Below are 27,249 nucleotides of genomic sequence, written 5' to 3' on the forward strand. Positions count from 1 at the left end.
TAAGCTCCGGCAGTGATTCCGGCACAGTGTCGCTCATATACGTGTTAATCTATTATCTCTCCTTCCCAGATCACCAGTCACCCCACAAGGTAAGCAACTCAGTTCATCTCAGTATTCATACTTCACTGGTTTTGGGGATTTCATCGGAGCGGTGCTTTCCCTCCTGAATGATTATCCTGCAAACCGGGGCCTAATCGCCAAACACCATTACATTCTGCTGTTGTATTATCATGGCAATCATTTCATTCATATGACGTGTAAACAATAAATATGTAATTCTTACATCACGTCTCTCCGGTTTGAAATGAAAGCTTTAGCGCAAGTTCAATAAGGAAGACCTAACTCGAGTCACTCACACGTCACTCTATGGCTCCCTTCCCCCCTCATTAAATACGAGGGCGTCACCCCTCAGCAGCCAATCGCTGCACATGCTAAATGCCTTAAATGCCTGCTCTTCCTCCCTGTCAGTTGTCATTGCAGATGATCACACGCAACCCGCCTCCACCCCTCTCGCCTCCTGTCTCCTTCAGGACAAAGCTAAACCTTCCTCCTTCAGACCGGTCTCACCTACTCATCACCACCACCAGTGTCTAGACCCCGGGGATTTCATCGGAGCGGTGCTTTCCCTCCTGAATGATTATCCTGCAAACCGGGGCCTAATCGCCAAACACCATTACATTCTGCTGTTGTATTATCATGGCAATCATTTCATTCATATGACGTGTAAACAATAAATATGTAATTCTTACATCACGTCTCTCCGGTTTGAAATGACGTTGTCACAAAGCAGGCAGATGCATTTTCCCGAACCGGCGGAGACGAAGAAAAACTCGAGTTCCCAGTCCTCTTTAAATGTTCGATATTCCTCTTCATATTTTCGTTTCCTATATTCCTTTGCCATTTTTGCATAGTGCTGTAAGCTAGTTTTCCCAGTGTGACGGAGCAATTATCTCGCGCACCTGCAATCAGAGCGCGAAACCTGAAATAATTTGTGATTGGTTGTTCAGAGGGATGGGGAGGGGCGGCTTAATAGACTGATGTGTGACTTGTGAGTGATAATGAAATGTTGATGAATTCTGCTGACAATGTTTTTGTTTTTCGTTTTTTAAAGATTTTTTAAGTGGGACTTAAAAGAGCCGCAACTAGTCTTAAAGGAGCCGCATGGGGCTCGCGAGCCGCGGGTTGAGTATCGCTGCCATAGACTGTATATATAAATGGACGTAGAGTCCGTGACGTCACCCATAGGATTCTGCAGAGTTGCCGAGAAGCCCTTAGTAGGCGGAGTCGGCCACTAACGGCTCGACAGTGACGTCAGAGTTCAACTCCCGCCTCCTCCAAATAAGGGCAAAGAGGCGGAGCCGAGGCGGGACCTCCTGCCACCGAGCTGGAAGTTCCAGAGCTAGCTGAAGCTACCAAGCTAAGCTACCATGTTCCCCATCTGCACACTGCCGTGGCATTTTACGTTTCTAAGGTAAGCGGACATGAAACTATTCAGCAAAACTATAAATAATAATCTAAGTTATTGAGTTTTTAACATAATACTTCAGAATCTTAAAATCCCTTAACGTTTGTATGCAATTGTGCTAAATTCAACACTGGAATCAAGCAAATATTAATATGTTTGCATGACATTAGTTATTTATATTTTGATATCACTTAATTATACGTTTAATACATTTAAGTCAAGCTACAGTAAGGTACATGTGATGGTAGCTAGTTAGTGCTCTTACCTGTGAGGCCTCCTCCAAACAGCATAATAACCAGACTGTATCATTAAATCTAAGTACCAGTTCTAGATCCTTGACTTTAGACAAACAATTCAAAAGACAAAATGTATTTAAAGACCAATCTTTATTTGAATGTGCCTCTTAACCTGATATATTAGTTATACAGTAATAGTATTGACAATCTAAAAAAACTGAGCAACTCAACAGTCAACTTTATGTTTCTTATTGTCTAAAGCATTTATTATTTTCATTTTCCCCCTCTCATATTCAGTGTGGAGGGATTGAGACAGTCTGGTGTCCAGAGAGCAGCAGAGACTTCAGGGAGAAACCTCCGTGTGATGGACGTCCTGTCTGTTGGTTTGGAGAGGACTGAGGGTCTTTCCTCTTTGAGGAGGACCAGGCCTGATGGAGGAGCCCATGCTGGGCAAAGCTGATACCAACTGCACAGGCCTAGTCTGTCACTTTATTTGACTAAATGTGTTTACTTATACATTTAATAGGTTTACACCTTCTGTCCATATGTGCTTTTTATTTAAAACATTTGATTAACTTTTGGTTCACATTTCAATAAATTGTATTTGCACTCCTTTTGTCCATTATTCTTACTGAAAATGTTAGATTACACATTCACATCTGACTGAAGATTGGCCCCATTTATGTGTGACGTTGCAAACTCTGCAGTACAAGGCACAAGCGATGTGAAGCTCATAAAGCGAGGCAAATAGAAATAATCAGCTGATGGAGTGTAGATGTGGAAATAGGTGCATTCGATCAGCTGACTGTTTTTACAATAAAAGTAGTTTCTTAGTGAATGTCCTGTACTGGTCTTAAAATCTCATAACATCAGCTTTTAATGTTCCTCTTGGATGTTCTTCTTGACCCTCAGAGAAGGAGAACATGTCCTGTCTTTCAGGCATGTCCTTTCCTAACAAAAAAGACAGGAAACATAAAACATTTTTTGCAGAACAACTGTGTTATTTATGAAAGCGGTGTGTTTGTGTGTTTAGGGGCTGTAGATATAATTATTTTGTAATTGTAATGTTTTTTTTTTATTTCAACAGTGAGCTACAAAGACAATTAGATTATGAATGAACAGTATGAAGTTCATCAACATTGAAATATATGTTATATATATATTTAACTGTTATCAAAACGTAGTGCAACTGTAGAAGCTTGCTCTGTTGTCTCAATGAAAGGATAACTTTTACCACGTTTTTTACAGACAATATTGAGAGATAAATTGTAGCAGTTCTCACTATGTGTTAAATATCTTTGCCTTCAATACATTAAATTAGAAAGCTGACAAAGTCATAGTGCTTGTTAACATCTAAATGTAACTTTTTGCATGGAAAAAAACCCTCAACTTAACTGATGTGTAGGTGATCTAGTATTTAGTATTGTTTAATGGAATGTATATCAGTGTATTCAAGTCAATACTTCATTTATTTAACCAATATCTTTCTTGATTCTTTGTACAGTATGAAAAAAAGAGTCTTTGTACCTGTGCTGAAGTTCACTGCTGTGAGGAGTCCAGTTCTGTCTCTCACTCTCTGGTCCAGCCTGTCTGCATCACCTGGACACTTTAAACAAACAGATATATAATGTAAAGTACCATGTGTACAAACAATATAACTTATTCTCTTCTGTTGAACATATTGGATTGTGTATTGTCCGAGTCAGGGTCCTTTTTATTTTACTGTAACTTTGGAAGTTGTGTTACCAATGCTTATTGTTTATTTGATACCCATTTGGTAATGCAATTAATAAAAACAACAAGGTTTGGGTTCGTTCTTCAGATGACTGTGACGTTAACGTGTAAGCTCAATAATGAACTCCAGCTCAACCAACCATATTGTAATATCTAAGTAATCATCTTGAAATATGACATTAATAATTGTAATATACACACATCTTATTGTGAGGTTGGTTTCACATACACTACTTCGACATTAGCTTGCCTACATACTTGAGCATAGCCAATTTAAATTAACCTTAGCGATGCATACAGTTCCTACCTACATAATAAAATATCTCTCTAAGTTACAAGGATGTAACCTTATTTTATCAACCTCAAACAGAAGCCGTTTGTTCAACAGTATTATCCAACTTAACGCTTAACACTTGTCTATTTCGTTTTAACCTTTATATATACAGTCTATGATTTTAACTTGGAGGCTACGATTAGCATTGTTAGCACCGATGTAGCTACCACTCGCTTACATGTTAACCCAAGCCTTAACATTCATTACGTAGCTGATTGAAATCATTAACAAAAAATAAAGCACTCGAATTTCACTTACCACAAAACCGCATTCATGCACCGTCTGTTTTAACCGCAGAGCGAGTCACAATAGTCCGATATATAAGCATGAAGAACAAACAACCACGGCCGGCTACAAGTTGTGTTTCCTGGATGAGCTGAGCAGGCAGAGTCCCTGTAGCTAGCTTAACGGAGCAGGTAGCAGAGACAAGAAGCTAGCAGCAGCAGTCACTTGACAGAGCCGTCACTCAATGTGACCACGCCCTAATTTACGCACAAACTTTAAGACCTAATATAAATAAAAGGGTCGTGTTAGAAAACAATTCACTCACAGATCCATAATTATGAAGGTGGAATCTAACTATATCGATAATCAAATGTATGGAGCCAGGGGTAGAAACATGTTTTTTTCTGCTGTAAAATTGGGCATTTTAACATGGGGGTCTATGGAAATTGCGGAGGTGGGGAGCGGAGCATGGCTTTGCAAGCATCGTGAGCATCAAATGTTGAGCAATGTTCAACTTTTGATGCTCCCGATGCTTTCGAAGCTGGCATCAGCCAATCAAATCCCGTTTATGCAAATCCCGCGAGTACAAGCGCTAGCCAATCAAACCGCGTGCAAGCTGGGAGAGCCAGACCGCAGTTCATTTCCTCATATTCCAAACGAGAAATTACGGTAGCAAATCACCCGGTTCTTTCCGACCAGAACTATTTACCGGGATACAAACCGGAGGAACCAGGCATGGAGGGAGGTGGCAGAGACAGTGGGTGAAACTGGTAGGTTTTCGCCTGTTTGGGGAGTTTATATCCAGTTTACTTCGTTTTAACATTGCTATTGCTTTGTATGTCGGGGCGGGAGATTCATATGATTGGTTGTTGGTCGCAAAAAATCGCCAAGCTTCAGACACGCCCAGCATCAAGATTTTTCAAGATTTTTTTCATGCCTGTGTGTGGACGGGCCGGGCTCTGGGAAATCATGTTGGGCAGTTTTTATTATTTTCTGCTGACACTGTGTGCAACTACCTGAAGTATTTCTCCAGGTCGAGGACCACCAGGCTGAGGGTCTTAGCAGGGTGACGTGTCTGATGCTGCTGCACCCAGGAGCTCAGCGTGGGACCGGAGCCTGCACCATGGCCGCTGCGCCGGACACACACACACACACACACACACACACACACACACACACACACACACACACACACACACACACACACACACACACACACACACACACACACACACACACACACACACACACACACACACACACACACACACACACACACACACACACACACACACACACACACACACACACACACACACACACACACACACACACACACACACACACACACACACACACACACACACACACACACACACACACACACACACACACACACACACACACACACACACACACACACACACACACACACACACACACACACGTTATTAGAATGTTTGATATTCCCCCATAAGGTTTATTACAGTTGCATCTGGTCTCATTAAGCAAAGGGGTCTATCACTCTGTTAATGTAATTGTTCAAGTGTAAAGTAGCAGCTGACCTGAATGTAGCTGTGGGTCAGAGTGATGAAGTCATCAACAGTCATCTGCATCACAACAAGTGCCTCTCGTACACACTCTGCATCCTCTGGCTGGACACATACAGGGTGTCACAAGACATTTTTCACCTTGCACGTTTTTTTTCCCTTTTCTTTATTATGTAATTTACAAAGACATGCATAACAGGAAATACAATAATAAAATACAAGGACAATGCTTGCACACATAAAAAAACAAACAGAAGAATAACATAGGGGGTGGGGGGTTACAGTGTCAATTGTATTTTCTTCATGCAAAAGGTCTTGTATGAGTACATGATATACGCCATAACATAGATATACTTCGATTTTTTTACAAAGGGGAGTGGCCCAGATCCAGGATTGACCTTATCGTGACCCATAGTCTATTATCTACCATATAAAAAATCTGATAGGAAGGAGGCAGCTTCTTCCATACTTTACATGTTCCTTCAGCCATTTATTTAAGTCGAAGCATGGGCTTTCTGACTTTCCTTTTCATTAGAATGAGGCGTTTAGTTGAGAGGCATGCCTGTAATATTCACCCTTCAATAGAATTATTGAGTTTGTGTGTGTGTGTGTGTGTGTGTGTGTGTGTGTGTGTGTGTGTGTGCGTGTGTACCACCTGTGCACAGGGGGCCCTCCTCATCCAGCTCACACTGCGTGGGATGCCTTGTTTCTCGATGGCGCAGTTACAGCCCAGATCCTGCAGCGCCGCCAGCAGAGTCCCGCCTCCTTCCAGCTGTAAGAGAGCTGCAAACAGAAACACTGAAGCATGTCCTCAACAAACCCTCACATTGCTCAAATCATGGCTGCAATGCATACAAGTATATGAATGCTGAAAAGATGACACTAAACAGCAATGCTGGCTTAGTTGTGTCATAAAAAGGTGAAGATCTCTATGATAAAATGATAATGAATTATTGTTAAAATATTTGGAATTATGAAAGTTATGAATATTTTGACGTTCGAACAGAGTTTCACCGATGGAAAAAGAGGGACATCAAAAAACAGCAGAATTTTTACTGATGAAGAACATACACTATATAGACAATATGTATTGGGACATTCCTCTTAATCGTTGAATTCAGGTGTTTCATGCAGGTGTCTCATTCAGTCCCACTGCATCTTGTATCTATGTCAGGATATAATGTGTTTAGGAAGGACAGACTGAAGGGAAAAGGAGGGGGTGTGTTGCTTTATGTGAGGAATACCATTACCTGTAGGGAGATTGCACTCCCAGCTAATATTGAGTTTGATTGTGTTGGTGTGGAAATCAAACTATCTGAGGAAATGTCCCTCACCATGATTTGCCTGTATCGACAACCCACTGCTAAGGTGGATTTATATGACCAGGTAAAACTCATGCTGAATTCCTGTGACTCCAACAAAGAGCTAATTATTGTAGGAGACTTTAACATCAACTGGAATGATAAACAAAATAGAAAGAGCTTAAAACGGATTATGGATAAACACAACTTAATACAACTAATGGATCAACCCACTAGAATAACCAAAACCTCCAAGACTATGATAGATTTAGTATTTACTAACAAAGCTGACAGAATAGTTCAAACCTACTGACTGGTCTTTCTGACCATAATCTTGTTCTTTTTGCCAGGAAACTCACAAAAAGAAGGTTCATGGCCACAGCTAAAACTCCTGCCTTCGGTTCTCGCTTCATCCCCAAAAACCTGCAACAACGTTTTATGGAGGCAGTGAAACTTAATTGGGGGGGACACTCTCTCCTCTGAAGACATTGGTGAAAACAGTAATTGGTTTATATCTAAAATTAACGATGCAATGTCTTCCTTTTCAAGAAGAAGGTGCCTTAGGGACAGGACGGAACATCATGTTCCCTAGCTGAATCTACAATGCAGGAATTTAATGAAATCCAGAGACCAACTATTAAAGCAGAGCTTGAAATCCGGACTATCCACTGATAGACAGAAATGCACTCATGCTCGTGACAAGGTAACACAAACAATAAGACAGGCCAAAGTTAACTTTTTCATCAATATCATTGAAGGTGCGAAAGGTAACGGTGAAAAGGTTTGGCAAATCTTAAATTAATTATTTGGTAAACATAAGAAACAGGAAAATAATGCTCTAGAATAAAAAATCAATGATGCCCTGTTAAAAGACCCTGCTGTATTGGCCAGCTCACTCAATGAGTATTTCATAAATAGTGCTCTGGACATTACAAAGCTCTTCTCGCCATCTGAGGTCTCACCTAGCCTGAGTGTGGATACACACCCCATTTTTGACCTGGAGGAAATCACAGGCGTTGAGGTACAAAATATAATCTTAGGGTTAAGAGGTTCTAAGGCAGGGGTCTCAAACTCAAGGCCCGGGGGCCAAATCCGGCCCGCGACTTCATTTTATGTGGCCCTGCAAGAGCTTGCAAAGAATATAATATGTTTATTATACGGTTACATGCCACTTTACAGAAGCAGGTTGCCCATAAACTACATATCCCACAATGCATCTCGTTTTGTGACATGCGCACTGAAGAGACTTGCAATTATTTGCTCTAGACTTCTGCTTTCATACGTAGTTAATTACTAAGTTATTATCCTATCCGATAATAATCCAATTCAGAGGCAATAATGTAATATAATACATTATTTTATATATATATTATATATTTATAACCGGCCCTTTGAGTGCAACCTTTATGCAAATGTGGCCCGCAATGAAATTTAATTTGACACCCCTGTTCTAAGGCTAGGGATGCATATGATTTCGACACCAATTTTATAAAGACACATATCGACAGTCTAATAAAACCAATTACTATGCTAGTAGTAAAGTGGTCCTGGAAAGTGGCCACGGTGACACCGATTTTTTAATCTGGGGATAAGGCAATGATGTCCAATGACAGACCTATCAGCATCCTCCCCTGTGTCTCTAAGATAGCTGAGAAATGGGTGTCAAAACTAATCACCAAACATTTAGATAAAGGTTTCGCTCGACTCCACCCAATGCAGTTTGGCTTTCGTGCTCACCACTCCACTGAGACAGCCAACTGTGTCTTTGTGGAAAAGATTAAATGTATGTTGGACACAAGCCCATATGTAGGTGCTGTCTTCCTTGATCTCAGGAAGGCTTTTGACACTGTTAAATGAGCTCCTTACAGAGCTCATTTCAATTTTTCGGCAGATTTAATACATTGGTTAAAGTCTTACTTATCGAACAGAAAACAGTGTGTTTAGGTCAGCGGTGCCAAATTGCCCTACCTTGTTGGGGTTCCAAAAGGTTCCATTCTTGGACCATTACTGTTTTCACTGTACATTAATGACTTGCCTAATGTATGTCCTGAGTTGAATGTGAAAATGTATGCCAATGATGCGGTCATCTTTGTACAGGGGAAAAAGACTGAAATAATCTCATCCTGTCTCTCAAATGCTTTGGACAAGGTTCAACACTGGCTGAACAACATTTGCTTCCAGTTAAATGTAAAACAAACAGTATGCATGATGTTCAGTAAACGACCAGTAAAAATCAAAGGATCTAATGTGTTTTTAAACGGAGCAGAAATATAACTAGTCTCCCAGTTCAAGTATCTTGGAGTCATAATGGACTCGAACTTGACTTTTAAGAAACATATTAAGAAAGCATCCAATACTATTAAATTCAACTTGCAAAATGTTAAACAAATTAGAGCTTTCTTAACTGTCAATGCTGCAAAGTCATACCTCCACTGCATGATTCTATCCCACATTGAATACTGTTTTACAAACTGGTCGTTTGCTTGTGCCACAAACCTGAAACCCATAGAACAGCTGTACAAGAGAGCTATCCAGGTGTTTGACAGAAAGCCGTATTCATACCACCACTGTACCATCCTTGAGAAATATAATTTCTTGAGTTTTGACAATTTTAAGTATTTTTGTGTTTTATTTATAAATGTTTACATGGACTGCCCCCCCCCCCCCTTGGGGGAATTCATCCACAAAAAACACACTGGACGCTGCACTAGGTCAGAAACCCGAGGAGACTGCGAGGTCCACCGTAGACGGACCACTTTTAGACAAAATGTACTTTCAATTAAGGGCAGCTCTTTGTGGAATAGTCTCCCAACTGAGATACGGGATTGTCCTACTCTCAATAGTTTCAAAGGTCAACTCAAAGAATGGTTGAGAAACAAACAGACGTGCAATCACTAAATAAATGCACTTTAATACAGGGGTATCTCCTCTTGCACTTTACATGTCGTTGCTGCTATATTGTATTACCATGTCATACATACTTGTGTATGCTGCTCTTGCTCTCTTGCACCTTTTGTATAACATGTATTTTCTTTGTAAAATGTAAATTTCTTAAATGTTTTTTTGTGAGGGACTGTGGATGGAAATTAGCTGAAAGCTAAATCTGGCACTGTTATGACACATTTTAATGTTTGAAGTGTTTATTACAGTGCATTGTCCCTCCGAAATAAACGATTAAAATAAATTAAAATAACATTTGTATAAAATCAAGCACCTAGCCATGCAGTCTGCCTTTACAAACATTTATGAAAGAATGGGTCGTTCTAAAGGGCGCACTGAATTTGAACGTGGTACTGTAATAGAATGCCACCGTTGCAACCAGTCAGTTCTTGAAATGTCTTATCTCCTAAATATTCTGCGATCAACTTTAAGTGGTATTATTGCAAAGTGGAAATGTTTAGGAACCTCAGCAACTCAGCCACGAAATGTCAGACCATGTAAAAGTGGCCAAAGCTGTGCTGACTCAATAAATGCACAGTTCCAGGTCTGGCATTGATATAAACACCAAAACTGTAGGAGCTTCATGGTTTTCATGGCCGAGTAGCTGCATCGAGCCTTACATCACCAAGCACAATGCCAAGCGTCGGATGGAGGGGTGTAAAGCACGCCGCCACTGGACTCTGGAGCAGTGGAAACGTGTTCTGTGGAATGACCAATCACGCTTCTCTATCTGGCAGTCTGATGGACGAGTCTGAGTTTGGCGAATGCCAGGAGAATGTTACCTGCCTGACTATTGTGCAACTGTAACGTTTGGTGGAGGAGAGATAATGCTATGTGTAGGTGGCCTAATACTTTTGTCTATATAGTGTATGTTGTGAATGCTTCTCAGCACAAAATGACCTTTAATAATTCTTAAGCACGAGCTGATTGATCCACTTAGGCACTGTGCTGATTGTTTCTCTGTACCTGGGTCGACAGCCACCACCATGTGCTTGATGCACTCCTCCGGCCTCAGAGCCTTGGCAGCCTCAGCCAGAGCTTTCCTCTCGGCTCTCTGCCTCTCCTGTTCCTGCCGGTGCCCCTCCTTGGCCCTCTGATGGCCCTCCCTGTTTTGCTTCTTCATCAGAACCTCTTTCCTGGAGCTCTGGATCTCCAACGTCTGCTTGGCAGCATTCTTCTTGGTGTCGGCGGGTGGCAGCCCTTGCTGAGGGAAAACTGCAGCCTCATCTGGGCTCACTGTTCTCACCTGATGGAAGCTGAGCGGCTGCTCTGACTCTGACAAGCCATTCTGTCGAGAGAGCTGTAGATCACCCAGTTTGGATGGCGAATAGTGTTCAGCATCTTTCCCATTAGTGACAGACGAGGAGGCACTAATCACACTTTCCTGTCTTTGTTTGAGTCTCTGTGCCAAAGGGACATAAGGTGCATCGTCATCAGAATCGCTGCTGATCATCATTACATCAGCCGCTCCTGAATATGTGCCCACATTGCCTGAGTGTGTGTTATCTGTGCTGCTCTGGGAAGCTGGGTGGGGGTGTCGACCCGACTGCAGGAAGTCAAACACCGGAAACTCCTCATCCATGTCGCTGCTGGAGTCACTGCAGCCACCATGTTCCCTCATGCCCGAGCGACAGTAACTGGATATAATGAGACACAAGTATTACAGGACCATCAAGGAGCAGGCTATTCCAAGCTCCAGGAGTGATTTTAATTCTGTTATAGACATCCCACCAAGTTTAATTAAACAAATCTACATTTTAGTCTAGTTGAAAGCTAACTCGAAATGTTGTACCCCAAAGTGTTATGTTCGAAATGTCTAGTGCGGGTCCCCAGCACATAGAAACTGCCGGATGCTAACTTGCATATGTTGGGCAATTTTCACAATTAGCATAAGTTGTGTTAATTTAAATGAATGGCATTATGGCCTATGTAAACAATAATGAAAAAATGACTTGGCCGATTTGGAAAATGTTACAGTGATTGTGGAGGTAATTGAGGATGCCGAGTCCATTTCTGACATTTTCAGGATATACAATTGTGGGGTATTTCTATATTACTTTGTAAGGGTAAACCCCAGCTCGGTTCAATAACCAGAACCCAGTGAACAAAGATAACTGGGATAGATAACACGCCTTATTTGTTAGTGTGGATCTTGTGACTGTCAGTCATGTGAATCTGTGTGTGTGTGTATGTGTGCCATTTTAAACAGACTCTTCTTTGTTCCTCCATTAACACTCCTTGTAACACAGCAATGAGAATACATTATGAAAACACAGTTTATGAAAACACTTTTATCCTTCAATAAACTCTAACAACAATTTGACTAGAAAGTGGCCATATTTGTAGTCCCAATCAACTCGGCAACCTCAGAAACCCCAAAATAAAAAATTAACATTGTCAAAATCAGAAAAGCAATTGTTGAACTATTGTCTCCTATTGGTAATTCTTGCTAATTAACTAAACTTGTGCTAATTAACGAATTTTACGATAATTGTGCAAATTGCCCAACATATGCAAGTTAGTATCCTGCAGTTTTTATGTGCTGGGGATCCGCACTATACATTTCTAACATAAAACTTAGAAACGGGTTCACTATAGGGACTATAGCTGCGTCGCACTTCCCAAAACTTGCATCCCTTCGTCCCTTACTTGCGTCTTTTCCCTGCGTCTTAGTCCCTCCCACCAGGGATGCATGGAGAGATGCAAAGAAACTAGGAGAAGAGAGAGGACTAGAGGCAAGGAAATTAGTTTTAAGAGCTATAGAGAACCACAGTCCTAAAACCCGGAAGTAAGTTAGCATTTTTACCACTTCCGGTTCATTCGACAAAAAGCAATGCAATTTATCATAGGATTTTGGAAAATAGCTCGAAATAAGGTCTGTGTTTGACACAAATTAAAGAGACAGATCACGTTTTGTTCTACGACATTACATACATCAGATCTTTGAAGAGTTTACGTGTCTGAAAAACGATGGTTGTGAACAAGTGGCTGAATAGGACTACAGAAGTTGTCGAGGCCGTTGTACGTCCTTACACCGAACACGTAAACACTCCCGCTACGTTTGTTTGCCCGGTTCTGCTTGAAAGCAAGTACCTGCGCTCTTGCAAACTGTTAAAACAAACGCTTCAACTTGAACAATTTTGAATCTGTAGTTTTGAATATGGATCTTAAGTTGCGTGACATTGAAGCAGCGACCCTGCTGTAGTTCGTTCATAGCATAACGTTAGCATTTTGCTTCTGTCGACTAGATTTATGATTAGAAAATTATAAAAGTATGCCACATGCCTATCCGCATGTGGATATTATCCAGCTGAACAAAACGTGATCCGTCTCTTAAATGTGTGTCAACCACAGACCTTACTTTGAGCTATTTTCCAAAATCCTATGGAGAAATTGCATTGGTTTTTGACAAAGGAACCGGAAGGAGTTTACTTCCGGATTTTAGGATGCGTCACTGCGGTTCTCTAGGGCAGTGGTTCCCAAACGGTGTTCCGCGGTACACTGGTGTGCCGTGAGGCAAGTCCGGGTGTGCCGTGGGATTTTGTGACAACCATACGTTATTATTGCAATATACAACTACACAAAAATAATTATTTTTTTATTTACTATATCAGTACTTTGTAGGTTTATATGTACGTAATCTGCGCGACTTGCGCGTCCACATCTCCACGTGCAGTGCTGCATAAACATGGCTGAGTCAGCGATAACTTTCCAGGGGTGGAGGTATGCCCATTATTTTGAGTTCGTCCAAAGAATATACAGGAATGTGACGGTGAGGTGCAAACTGTGTCCAGGCCAGAAGCTGTTATCCACTGCTGGAAACACCACGTCAAACCTCAACAAACACCTGCAAAGAACACATGCTAAGGTGAAGCTACCGCACACGCTATTTGTTGTTTGTTTATATCACGCAGTCTGTTCTTCTTCTCTGTCTTCCGGTTGTTGCCTGTTTTGAATGACAAATACACACTACCGCCGCCTGCTGGTAAGGAGAGTTATTGCCACTCACGCATGCGCAGTTCGTACGTGCTCGGCGAGTAAAGTAACGAGTTACTTGATGTAGATAGTAACGAAGTAGTGTAATATATTACTTTTTTTAAATATGTAATATATTAAAAATGTTTAGTAACGACCCCATCTCTGGAGTTGGCGTTCTCTACTCTGATTTACATGAAGAACAACAGGAGGTCACGGCTCTCTGTTGAACAGGACTTGCGAGTGGCCCTCTCCTCAGTGCAACCAAGGATTACAAAATTCTGCGCGCCCCAACAGGCACATGTATCTCACTAATTTGTAAGTCGGCAAAAATATTTACAATAGCACATGTTTCAATGCTGATTGCTGAAATGTTACATTTATAATTTGTAGTTCAGGACCATGGACATTGCAGCTTCCTTGCATTGACAGTTCTCTGTGCTGAATTTCTGCTGAGTTTCCTTTGCCTCATTTTTTATTTTGTGAACTGTCTGGTTTAAATGAGTGTTGCTGCTTTGATGAAGCCTAATTTGATAACGTTTCAAATTAATTTCTGAATATTTCGTTAATAAATATTTCATGAGTAATATAGTTGTCTTTGTCACATTTTATTTGGCATTAGTAAATAATTATGCACATTTACAGATATTTTACATGATATGAGTGATAACACGTGTTATAAGGGCTATTTTTGCACAATAGGTGTGCCTTGAGATTTTTACTTGTCCTTTGGTGTGCCTTGGGCCAGAGATGGGGACTCGAGTCTGTGACTCGGACTCGAGTCGCACTTAAGTCGCACACACAAAGACTTCAGACTTGACTTGGACTCCTGCTCAAAAGACTTCGGACTCGACTTGGACTCGTGTTTTGGGACTCGTGAACAATCATTGTGTTTTCTATTTTTGGCGTATTAAAGGTGAGGTAGGTAAGTTTGAGAAACCAGCTCGAGATCGCTAGAATTTGAAAATACACAACCGGAGAAAATCTGCCACTTCTTCACAGAGCCCCTCCTCCAACACACACAAACGCGCACATGACCAATGAGGGCACGAGATACGTTTGTGCCCCGATGGAAGGCTGACAGGCAGGTAGGCTATCCAGTTACTTTAGCCGGGCCGGCTATCGGGATGTTAAGAGCATTCCATGGAATATAGCAAAAAGTGTATCTCGAGCCGGTTTCTCAAACTTACCTACCCCACCTTTAACATTAACATTAACATCATGGTAACACCATGGCGACCGGCGGCACACCTGCAGCTGTACCGCTTGTAATTAGGTTCAACTATAAAAACTTCGAACAAAACGCCGGCGGCACCAACAAAAGGAGCACACACTGCAAAGTCTGCAATATTAAAATCAAGGATGCTGGTGCAACAACGTCAAATTTCATCAGGCACTTGAAAACTCACCCGGAGAGGTCAGTCACATTAACGCATATGGACGGTTAGCAAACATGTTTAGCTCAGCATCAGCTATGTAATGTTAACTTAGCTTGCTACTAGCTTTGTAACTGAATATTTGAAAAGATGAGTGAATGTTTCCTTGTCACACTTGTTTGCGTTGAGTGGCGTTGACATCCAACTCTTGACATGACATAAAAAAAGGTCGGTAACGTTAATCATTACGTTCCGCTGCCACCATCTACTGGCTAACGTTAAACGTAGAAAATACATAGTTACATACATAAATACATCTGTCGGTTTATAGGCAGGTTACAGGTTTATTGTTGACCACGTAACGTTAATGTTACAGGTTTATCAGGTTACCATTACACTGGGTTTGAGTGAGAGGATAGAGGAATATGTTTATTTATAGTAGACTTAAAAGATGTAATTAGAGACCCAGTGTATTTAAACAATACGGTTGCAGAGGTCAATTTTAACATTTTTGTCCACTGGCCAAATGGCTAGCCTAGTGAATGTTGAAATGTTACCAGCCACTCAATAGATTGCCATTGTTATTTGTGGCTGGTGCGTGGCAACATACAGTACCAGCCACTTGCATGATTTACCAGCATTTGGCTGGTAAATGGTGTTAATGGTAGATATCTCTTTTGGAACAGGTCATGTTTTAATATCACCAGTTCAGTATATTTCAGATAATATTGCAAGCAATAGTTTTTAGTTACAATGGCACAGAACAAATGTTTACTTTGAAGTACTTTTAACACAGTTTCCCTGCGGGGGATTAATAAAGTATTTGTGATACTGATTTCTGATTCTGAAGTGTTTTGCTTATAAGTTGTTTGCATTTAGCTAAAGTGTGATGTTTTTCCTCATATTGCATTGCAATAGCCTGTTTAAAGTGATCATATAACAAACAACTAATCAGTACTGCTACTGTATGCTAATAGATATAGGAGTGATAATAATACAGTAAATGCTTTGAATGTCTTAGATATAGCTGTGCAGTATTCTTAACAGACTGGATAGCAGCAGACAATAGAAGGCTTATTACAACCAGAAGAGACATGAGACTTTTATTTTTTAGAGACTTGAGACTTGACTTGGACTCGTGACCAAAGACTTGAGACTTGATTCAAGTCTCACCCCACAAAGACTTGAGACTTGACTTGGACTCGTGACCAAAGACTTGAGACTTGACTTGGACTTGCAAAAAAAGACTTGTGAACATCTCTGCCTTGGGCACAACAAGTTTGGGAACCACTGCTCTAGGGGACGTCCTTTCCTCGGAGCGTCACATTAAGCAAAATCATGTAATTCATGTCTCAGCTGTGACTGAATGGAGATGACAATAAATACAAATGTAAAACAAAAAAAAGCTGTTCTTGCTCACAGACATTAAATCTGTCTCTCTTTTAATTGTATTGTGTTCATAATAAAAATGAATTGGAGATCATGAAATGTTTCCAATATACGAATACAAATATTTTTGTCCACTTTGAATTAATGTATCATTAAAAATATGATATATCTGACAAACAAAACGCTGTATAAAACTGAGGAGTGATTTCCTTTAATGTGTTATCTGTGTCCGCTGTTTAACTGCTCTGATGTTAAGAAGCATCAGTGATGCGCTGCAGCGTCCAATCAGTGAGCGATACACAATAAGAGGGCGGGGCTAGTGGCTGAAGATTACACTGAAGTGAACTGCTGGTGCAGAGCCGTATAAAGAGAGAGTTGCGTGAACTCCGTTCACTCAAATGGACAATTTTTACAGCAATGGCTAGGGATGGGTATCGAGAACCGGTACTAAGTCAATACCGGTACCTGATTGGACGGTATCGGTATACCGTTAAGCCGCTGGACAAACGGTGCTGCTTTCGGTATATCTGTTACGTCTACTTCCTTAGTTTAACTTTAAACCATTCTGGTTGGTTGGGAACCCTCATCCCGTGCGATGTATCCGGTTTGAGACCCCTCTGATTGGCCACTGTAAATGCCACTTGTCATCTCTCTCAACAGCGCTCTTATTATTGTTGTGAGACTCCCGCAGGCATGGCGGACAGAGCACTTTAAAAAATGTAGTGGCGATAGTGCAAGGTGCAATCTATGTACTCAATTAGTTGCTTGTAATGGGGGTAACACAAGCAACTTAATGAAGCATTTGGAAACGAGACACTCATTTAATCTAAAACGGTGCAGCGTATTTGACAGCCTAAACAATGTGGCTGCTAGCGATACTGCTAGCGCTAATTAATTAGTGCTAGCGGGCTTCAGCGCCGTGTGTAAATGTGACCTGAGCGAAGGCTCGCAGGCAGGTTAGCTGCTGCGCACGGGTAATATGTTTTGTTTACCTGAGTGAAGTCTTGCAGGCACATCGCCTTGTCTTTTTTTAGTTTGTTTATTAACACTGACAGTGTATTCATGTGAGCTCTTACACCTATAATAATGTGGCCTTTCATTGAATGCTTTATAAACCAGTTAAAGGTAGGGTGACCAGATGTCCCGCTTTGCGCGGGACTGCACAGCATTTTCACGACTTTTGGTGCGTCCCGCAAATTGAGAAGATGTCCCGCATATTTCATTTTGATTGGCTTAAACGCTTTTCTTTAAAATCAGATTCATCCAATGGCTGTTGAGAAAGCAGGGAAGGCTATCATCACGGGGCTGTGTTTGCTGTCAATCAAACTGTAACACACGGCGGGTGCTGGTCAAGTGTTAACCAATGAGAGTAACTCACTCACACACACCCCCCGCGGCCCCGCCAAACAACAACAACGAACGCAGGCGACGCAGCAGGTTTTGGAAAATGGAGGAAACTGAAACTACAGCTAAGAAGACACCAATAATGCGATTCTCACAAAACGTGTCGCTCAAAAAGAGACATCCCACTCTATGGAGACATTCCTACTCAAACCAAAAAATGATGGCCACTCAGACAAGGTAACAGCAGCAGAAATAACCAGTGTTACCATAGTGACTGTGGTAACAAGCTAGCGCCGACCATTTTTCCAGACTCTGAGATAGTAAAGAAAATGTCATGTGGTCGTACAAAAGCAGCGTCCATAATAACAGATGTGCTTGCCCCTGCCTCTGTGGAGAGTTGTTTGACAGAGCACCTGCTGTTGCTGTGATGGACAAAACTAAAAGCTATTTTATTTTATGTATTATTATGTTTCTGTTCCCTCCTGGCCAGTCTTGATTTGTATTTATGGTTTTATTTGTATCTATTAAAGGGATAGTGGAAATGGAACCTCAAATAGTTTCGTTTTAACTTATATACAAGCATAATTACGTACCAAAACAATCACACCTGATTAAAAAAATATAATAATTGCCTTACGCATGTTAGAAGCACTTTATTGCAGCTTCCCCAAAGTTTTTTAGAAACAAAATGTTCGACTCAGCCAAACCGGAAGTGACGAAAACTTAGGAAGACGATACGATAACAAACCATGGCGTCTATGCAGAATGAACGTGGAAGGGCAAATATACCAGACAAAGAAGAAGGATTGTACGAGGTATCCAGTGATGATAGCGAGTCAGAAACATCCTCTCGGCTTTCCTACGAAAATGTCGTTTTAGGAACTGAATCTGAATCCGGTTCAGTAAGCGACGATGGTGACAATATTGAGCCAGACGATGGACCATTACGTCCTTATTTGTTCGAGCCCGAGCCCGAGGTGATGGTTCACGGCATGGGCAATGGCGAGGATGACCAGGACCAGGCGCCAGATGATGCACCCCTACGCACAAATAATCTTGACTGGTAGGTCCCTAAGCATAGCTCACGCATCTTAAGATCACCTGTAGCCTTTACAAATATTAATCATTGTTAACCAGTTAAGCCCGAAGGTCCCCCCAGTGGACCCCTCCCACAGTTTTTTTTTCTCTCACATGTCTCAGGGCTTCTTAACATTTATGAAACTATTAATGTTTCATACCCTTTTAAAGGTAAGAAACTCCGCTAACTGACAATAAGAACAATTGTTAGCTAGAAAAAACACAAGAGTAATACCAAGCCTTTGAATTAGCATTGAGCGAAACAATGCTAACTAATGCTAACGCTTTTTTACACACAACACACGGTAGAAATGCCCTTATTACTATCTTAACTGCACAAACATTTCACCCACTGACGACGAATGACTGGGTTTCTTGGAAACGCATGCGTCGATACGCCATTCTCTGCATTTGCTGTCGCACTACAGCCATACAAAACACATCTATTCACCATAATAAAGGTCGGCTATTCACATGCAAATGCTATTGAATATCCGCCATTGTTTGTGCCCGTCTTCCTATGCTCTCGTCATCACCCGAAGATTCCCGACGATTCCCGAAGTATTTCGTTTCATTGAGAGGGCGCAGTAAAATTGAAAATAAAATGAAACTAGGCGCATGAAATTAAAAAAAATGGTTTATAATGCTTATTTTTAATAAAAATACATAAGTTAAACCCAAAATTCGCAGATTTCCACTATCCTTTTAATTTATGTTGTGCCTACTTGTACAGGTAATACACTAGTTGAATTAAGAAGATGCATTTCTAAACACTTGAAGTGAATAATGGCTGCTGCCTTGGTTAGCCTTAGTTTACTTTTCTTTATTAAGATACTAAATTGTTAGTGCATTTTTACTTCACTTTATGCTCTGTTATATATTTGTTAAGTTTTTTCTTTTCTTCCGGGGGGGGGGTGGGGGTTGGGTGCTGTTGAGAGGGTGTCCCACATTGTCCAACACAACCATACTCCTTGTCCCACATTTGGTTTGTTGGGATCTGGTCACCCGAGTTAAAGGTGGGGTAGGTAATTTTGGAGAAACCAGCTCGAGATCGCTAGAATTTGAAAATACACAGCCTGAAAAAATCTGCCACTTCCTTACAGAGCCCCTCCTCCAACACACACGAACGCGCACATGACCAATGAGGGCACGAGATAAGTTTACGCCCAGATGGAAGGCTGACAGGCAGGTAGGCCATCCAGTTACTTTAGCCGGGCCGGCTCAGATGATTGGTGGTGCTTTTTACACTACGGCTTCCACAGATGACATTTTCTTATGGATTTTTTGTCAAAGCACATCAGATATTCATTGCTATCGGGATGTTAATAGCATTCCATGGAATATAACAAAAAGTGTATCTCGAGCCGGTTTCTCTTACCTACCCCACCTTTAAACTTACAGATGTCATTGTGAATTGGAAAACTGCATTTAAATGTTGTTAAAGGTCACCGTTTCAATGTATGGTTCAGCAATTGTTGGTCGTTTTCTAGAAATTGACATATTTTAAGCTCAAAGACTTTGTTCTATGTTTAAACCTTCAGACACATGTTGACGTGTTTCAGTTCAGAACATCATTTATTTTGTGATGATTTAAAAGTACAATCCAGAATAATATACATACTCGCCTTTATCTTTTTGCCAGCTTAGCCTTTTTACCAATTTCTTCATATCACAGTTTTGCATGATGTCACTGTAGGACAATGTTTTAAGGATCTCTTGTCGAGCTAGGATGTCAGTTTGAAATGTCTGGATGAAGATGTAACTGATTTACAAATGTTAAAAAAAAAAATGTAAATGCCTCTTTTCATCCTCTGTCCGAGGGAAAACCCCAAAAAGCATGATAGGGCGAGCCAGGACCCTTTAAGTTATTTATTTATTTGTGTCTGCTTCTGAGAAGCTAATGTATAAGTTATACAGTTATTTCTGCAAGAAAATGACAATAAAATGACTATTTAATCTTCACATCTTGTATTCATGTCTATAATTTTGAGCACCAAATTATAGAAAAGTATCGATAAGAGTATCGAAAAATACCGATACCGATAAGCAGTACCGGTATCGGTATCAATAAAATCCTAACGATACCCATCCCTAGCAATGGCGTTGAACCTCTCAATAGTTCCCGGAAGTTAGCGGCAAATACTACCAGCGCAGTAGAGTTGCAGCAGAATAGACCGTTTGTGATGGTAAGACGTTTAAAAATGTATATTTTGGATATTATCAGCACATCTGAATCAAATGAACATATTAATTCAAGCATGTTAGTGGATTATCCCCCTCTATATGAGGAGATTTAGGGAACTATAACAGATTAGGCTAGCTATGAACAGCCTATTAATTGTAAATTAAGCTAAATATAACATTGGGGCGTGTTATTGTAGTGGGTGGAGGTGGTGAAATAAGGATATCCATTTTGGAGTTTAAGCAAGTATAATATATAATAAAAGGAGGTGTGTCCTATGCAGCCAGTGTAGTTATTTGATCCAGCACTGATTTTGAGTCATTAGGTCACATGACCTGGAAGTTATTGAAAAAACGAAAATGAATTTTCCTTAAAAATATTAATATATAATAGAAGAAGTACTAGAATCCAATATAAGGAGGTGTGTCTATTGTGTACAGACTAGTATTCAATTCAGAAAGTGATTTGAAGACATTCAGTCACATGACAGAGAAGCTATTGAATGAAAAAGCCATGTTCTATTACAACATTTATATAAAATATACAAATGATCCATTATTATTTCAAATGAATGTGCTCCATCAACCAATTTATTAGAATTTAAATTCATGATTTTAACTAATATGGACAACTCAGCATTAAGGTATTCATTTTTTTAAACGTTTCTGGTGATAAAAACAACAATGTATTGATGGTCCCTAAATGAGTGTACGCGGGTTAAGTACGAGGGCTACGAGGTTGAGCTTAACCGTCTTCCTGCTGCCAACTCCGGTGGAAACTGCAAGACGTCGAGTCGCTGGATGCGGCAGTCGAATATCCAACTTAAAACTATACTTCACCGCGGTGTCTAAGCTGCCAACATTTAAACAGAGAGCATATCTTTGGGTAACCGGATGTCTGTGCTTTGTATACTCACTTGAAACGATATCTTGTTGCAGGCGTGTGTTTACTAATGAGGTAAAGTACTAATGTAAAGACTTGCTACTAGCAGAAATGATTCATTAAATTCAACACACGGAACGTTAAATTGTGTCTGCAGAGCCTTTAGACTTCCCGGGTTGCAGATTGCACGGTAATGTTGCATTCGCGTTTATGGAACGTTTCGGAACTTCCGGTCCCCACCCGTCTGTAAGAGAACTAATAGTGTATGGATGTACACATTAAATACAAGCGCATTGCTTGAGTAATATATTTGTGTTTGTTTTATAAAAAGGAAAGTTGTTCATTAACCTCAATTAAATATATATTGTTACTGAAACATGACATTTTGTAAATCCTATATATAATAATAATAATAATAATTATATTTTTAATGATATAATAATATAATGCAACATAAATCCAGGCATTTTAAATATATGTTTTAGTATTTGCACTATCAAGCTCACGTTACTTCGTTCGCTTTTAGCTTCAGCTTCAACTAAACAGTATTTCAGAAGGCGGTGCGATCTACTGCATCTTTCTTGGGGATCTTAAATGCAGCACCCTTTCCGGATGTGACGGTATGACGTAAGTGACGTCAGATTCAAGATGGCAGCGCTTGCGTCCTTGATGCTCAAGTCCAGAACCGGTTGGTATCAAACATCTAAATTAGTTATTTCTACATTCCCGCATATTTACTTTACTTGAGAAAAATATTCATTTATTCTCAGCCACTCCGTCACTCTGTTAACATTTGTACACGTTTTAAATGTGCTACATGCTAACTAAGCTGAGCGAGCTGTTCAGTCTGTACATTAGCACTTCATGTCATTTAACGCATACTTGATACCAGCGTAAACATCGATATATATTTTTGAACAAGAATATTACTTTTGACGTTCGTAGAGATGTAATGAGACATATATTGGTAGTCAGATTCTTTACTTGAGTAAAAGTACTAATAGCACACTGTACAAACACTACATTTCAAGTAAAACTACTGCATCAAGAATGATACTAAAGTCAAAGTACGATTAAGAAAATGTGCTCAAAAGTACGAGTAGTAAAATAACTCATCGCAGAAAAAGCAACATTTAAAAAAAATTATATTTTAGAAATATATTAAAGCAAAAGCATGGAAATCTTCACATTTATCTTTGAAATATGATTGATGCCAATTCATTTTCAGATAACCCACTCAAGGTTTATTGTATATTTAGTTACCTAAATATAACGTTGGATGGCTATATCAAATAATAATTGTTGTGTGCCAAAATCTAAATGTATAAAGAAAGTAGTAAATCAATCTCTAAAATAAATGTAGTGGATTAAAAAGTACAACATTGTCTTCCAAAAGGTAGAAGGGTTGAAGTATAAAGTAGTATAAAATGAAAATGATAGGGTAAAGTACAAGCTTATGATTTGTCTTCATGAGATATGGAAGCTGACCCCACATGAATGTCTGTGTGCTCCTGGGCAGGAGTTCTGGTTCCGGCTCAGACCGCTCTCCTGGACCTGCTGAGGTTTGCCTCTAAGAAGGCTGGTGGCAGCAGTAAGAACGTCGGTGGAAAAAGCCCTGGGCAGAGATATGGATTCAAGAAACAAGATGGTAATATACATATATGTAAAATAAAAATTCTCTGTTACCTATTCTTCACTAGCCTCAAGTTACTTTGAAGTGTTTATACACCTGGTAAAGGCAATCTCTTCTATTTCAAATTACAATAGCTATTGTTGTAGGGATTGAGAATGTAAAAACACAGTGAAGAGAAGAGTTGATGTTTATTTAAATGCCTAATGTTTGAGAGGCCTGGCAAAGTAGTCCATCTTTCTTTGTGAACAACACAAACTAAAGATAAATAAAATAAATGTACATTCCCATGAGAGTTTTTCAGGTTAAGGTTTCATCTACACAAACATTTCTTCCTTGTTCAAGGTTGTGGTGTTCAGTTTAAAAAGGCCTTGATTGAACTGTCATTGTGGAGGCTGCTGTTTAACAGTATTGTTTGATACATAGGGTTGTGTTTGTCACTTTCCTTTCCTAGTCTGGAAAATAATGCAGACATAAATACATATTTATAATAATACCAGAAATAAGTTGATCCATCATCTCTTTTTAATTTGCTCACAAGGTAATTTTGTCCATGCGGGTAACATCCTTGCGACACAGAGGCTGTTGAGGTATCACCCAGGAGCACATGTGAGTTACACTTTCTATATCAAACAATGTTGTGATGTAGTAGAAATGTACACATCTCATTGAGCCTCTCCACCTGTCCTCCTTCTTTACATCGCAGGTGGGGATGGGAACCAACAACACGCTGTTTGCTCTGGAGAATGGCTACATCAAGTTCACTAAGGAGGTGTTTGTCCCTCCCCCACGCAGCGCAGAGGCCACCCAGGTCATCACCAAGCTGCCCAAAGGAGCCGTGCTCTACAAGACCTTCATCAGCGTCCTGCCGGTCCCACAGGAGGGCAAGTTTAGACTGGTGGACATGGTCTGAGGGGACTGGACTGGGACGCCATTGGTGCCCAGCTGTTCTTGAAGTTGTTAGGATGAAGAAGGATTTGTTTGAGTGACACTTTGATTGATTTATCGAGAGCAAAGTGACTATTGGCCTCTCCTTAGCTTCCTCAATCCAGTCCCATCATTCGGTGGCGCTTCAACAGAAGTTTAACTCGGTCGCACATGGATGTTTATTTTATTTACACAACACAGAAGTGAAGATAATGTATTCCAATTATTGTGATGCCAGCAGGGACATATCAGCAGTAAATATTAAAATCATCCCAATATAGTCCAGGACATTTGTGTATAACCATAAGTTGGGGATAATCATAATCATCATATTGTTAACTGGGATTCTGCATAGTCACCCAGTACTCACCACTTTAAGGAACTATGGTTCTGTTACCATGATAATGAATATGTGTTGTATTAAAGTTTTATGTGCGAAAATCTCTAAGTGAAATTACTTCAACAGTTACATTAGTAATCTCTATGAGGGCCAACTGTAACCACTGCAGTCCTACGTTATAACTATACTATTTCACATGAGGTTTACCTGCTGAGCTCTAATGTAGAGCAGAAATTATGAGTCTGCTTATCTGAATGAGCTTTAAAATCTACTCACAATATTTACAAAGAAGAGGAAAAAACCCCAAAAGTAAGCTGCCTATCTGCCATGATGAATGAAACAGACATGTTACTCACATTATGACAAAATGAAGTGAAACACCCTGAGCACGGCAGTGTACACAATTAAAATGACTGATTACATTAGATATGCATTTATTGTATGTGTTTCTTGTCAAATTCATCCGGTAATAGTAAAAATCAACTTCATGTGATCAAACTACATCCCCAGTCTGTTTTAAGCACATTTACATTTTTGAGTATCCAAATATTGATTTATCACCAAAGTTGTTTTACTTCAACTTAGATTTTGTACTTGTTGATTAAGTTATTTAGCATTAGTTATTATATAAATAATTAAGATTTGAAACAGTTTATAAATGCTTAAATGGAAAGCCAATACCAAAACTGGCCACCAGATGTCGTACAATCCCTCCTACATGACTTCTTGTGCTCCTCAATTTGATTTCACTGTATTTGTGTTCACTTTGTACATTTACATTGCAGGTCTATCTCTTCATATATTGAAGTAACAGACGTATCTTCAAATTGATACCTCCTTGGGTTTAGGATTACTACGGCCCAATCCCAGATCACCCCCTCGACCCTCCCCCTCCGTAACGGAGTGAACTCCGTCTGTAGCCACACTCGCAGCTCAACGAGGCTCCCTCCTGTCAGATGGAGGGAGTAAATACAGCAGCAAGCTTTGGGACGGCCTCCCCTCTCTCCGGCAGAAACAGGAAATGCCGTAACTGTATGTAACAACGGTTTCAAATCAGCATCTCTTTGACAAAAAGTTTAAATGAATAACTCAAATAAAACTCCAAACATCTTTCATTGTGTTTCAAAGCTCTTTTAGTTTTAAACCTGATGTTTATAAGCTTCTTAGTTTTTGCAACGGTCTGTAAATATACACAACTTTATAATAACATGCACACATTTACCTTTTTCTAGACTAAACACAGGTATGATCCTAAGTTAAAAACATGAGGTTGTTAACATCGCGGTTTATCAGTGGTTCAATCAGGAGAGACGGATTTGAGTGATGCATATTTATTGCACGGATGAACAAATGAATGTAATGGTGATTTTGGCGATTTAGGCCCCGTTGTGTAGGAAGTATCATTCGGGAGGGTAGAACCGATCCGATGAAACCCCCCTGGGGTCTAGACACTGGTGATGGTGAATGGATAGTTGGGGTCGGTCTGAAGAGGAGTGGTTTAGCTTGAACCTGGATTCAGAGGGACAGGAGGTGAAAAGGGGGTGGAGGATGAGTGACTGAGTGAACTCCGTCTGTAGCCAGACTCACAGCTGAATAAAGTTCCCTCCATTAAGGGTTAAGGGTATAAATACAGCAGCAAGCTTTGCGACAGCCTCCCCTCTTTCCGGCAGAAACAGGAAATGCTGTAACTGTATGTAACAACGGTTTCAAATCAGCATCTCTTTTGACAAAAAATGTAAGATTCACTCGCTGTTTGAGGGCTTGATAGCCCACTCCCCCTCCACACCGCTCCACACTCGTTGGTTTGGAACAGCCCTCAATATGGCGGACCCTCCGCGTGAACGCGCAAACGGAGGGGTAGGGTGTAGGGGGCGGTTTGGGAATGGGCCTAACGGCACGTCCCCACAGCGGCGTGCGTTGACGCTTGCCGGCGGGCGTGTCTGACACTCGACCAACAACCAATCACATGAATCTCCCGCCCCTGACACACAAGCAGCGGTTTGATTGGCTAGAGCTTGTACTGGCATATGATTCGATTGGCTGACGCTTCTGCCGAGGCGTCAAAAGTTGAACATTGCTCAACTTTTGCAGCGAGCCACGCCAGCAACGCTCCGCGTCGCTTCCCACGATGCAGTTCGGCTAAAAGTGACGTCACCCCATTCAAAGTGAATGGGCAGAAGCGTTGGAAGCTTCAACGCACGCCGCTGTGTGGACGGGCCGTAAGTCACCCCAGTCACACGTGTTCCACACTCACACAATCACACGGAGAAAAGATCCAAAAACCCGGGGGAAGCACAGCACATGGAAAGGGGGAAGCCACCATCTCGGACACCAATACCACC

General features: G+C 40.7%; 2 protein-coding genes across 2 annotated transcripts in view; one reads left to right on the forward strand and one right to left on the reverse strand.

The window, feature by feature from the left end:
* LOC117533408 (crossover junction endonuclease EME1-like) overlaps positions 1 to 22,227 on the reverse strand; it is a 32,186-nt gene extending 9,959 nt beyond the window's left edge. Inside the window, 5 exon segments of the mRNA XM_034197115.1 lie at positions 5,011 to 5,138; positions 5,566 to 5,649; positions 6,200 to 6,327; positions 10,752 to 11,422; positions 22,045 to 22,227. Coding sequence (XP_034053006.1) covers positions 5,011 to 5,138; positions 5,566 to 5,649; positions 6,200 to 6,327; positions 10,752 to 11,406 — 995 coding nt within the window. The 5' untranslated portion in view covers positions 11,407 to 11,422; positions 22,045 to 22,227.
* A 359-nt stretch (positions 22,228 to 22,586) lies between these two features.
* mrpl27 (mitochondrial ribosomal protein L27) lies at positions 22,587 to 25,010 on the forward strand. The gene is made up of 4 exons (XM_034197110.1): positions 22,587 to 22,698; positions 23,530 to 23,658; positions 24,182 to 24,249; positions 24,347 to 25,010. The coding sequence occupies exons 1-4, from the start codon at positions 22,659 to 22,661 to the stop codon at positions 24,551 to 24,553; spliced, it is 444 nt and encodes a 147-aa protein (XP_034053001.1). The 5' UTR covers positions 22,587 to 22,658; the 3' UTR covers positions 24,554 to 25,010.
* Positions 25,011 to 27,249: the final 2,239 nt, after the last annotated feature.

Source organism: Gymnodraco acuticeps, unplaced genomic scaffold (genome assembly GCF_902827175.1).
Source record: "Gymnodraco acuticeps unplaced genomic scaffold, fGymAcu1.1, whole genome shotgun sequence".
NCBI classification, from domain to species: Eukaryota; Metazoa; Chordata; class Actinopteri; order Perciformes; family Bathydraconidae; genus Gymnodraco; species Gymnodraco acuticeps.

Coding starts and splice junctions, on each gene's coding strand:
- mrpl27 (XM_034197110.1), top strand. CDS start 22,659: ATGGCAGCGCTTGCGTCCTTGATGCTCAAGTCCAGAACCG. Junction 22,699..23,529: donor GATGCTCAAGTCCAGAACCG/GTTGGTATCAAA, acceptor GCTCCTGGGCAG/GAGTTCTGGTTCCGGCTCAG. Junction 23,659..24,181: donor TGGATTCAAGAAACAAGATG/GTAATATACATA, acceptor TTTGCTCACAAG/GTAATTTTGTCCATGCGGGT.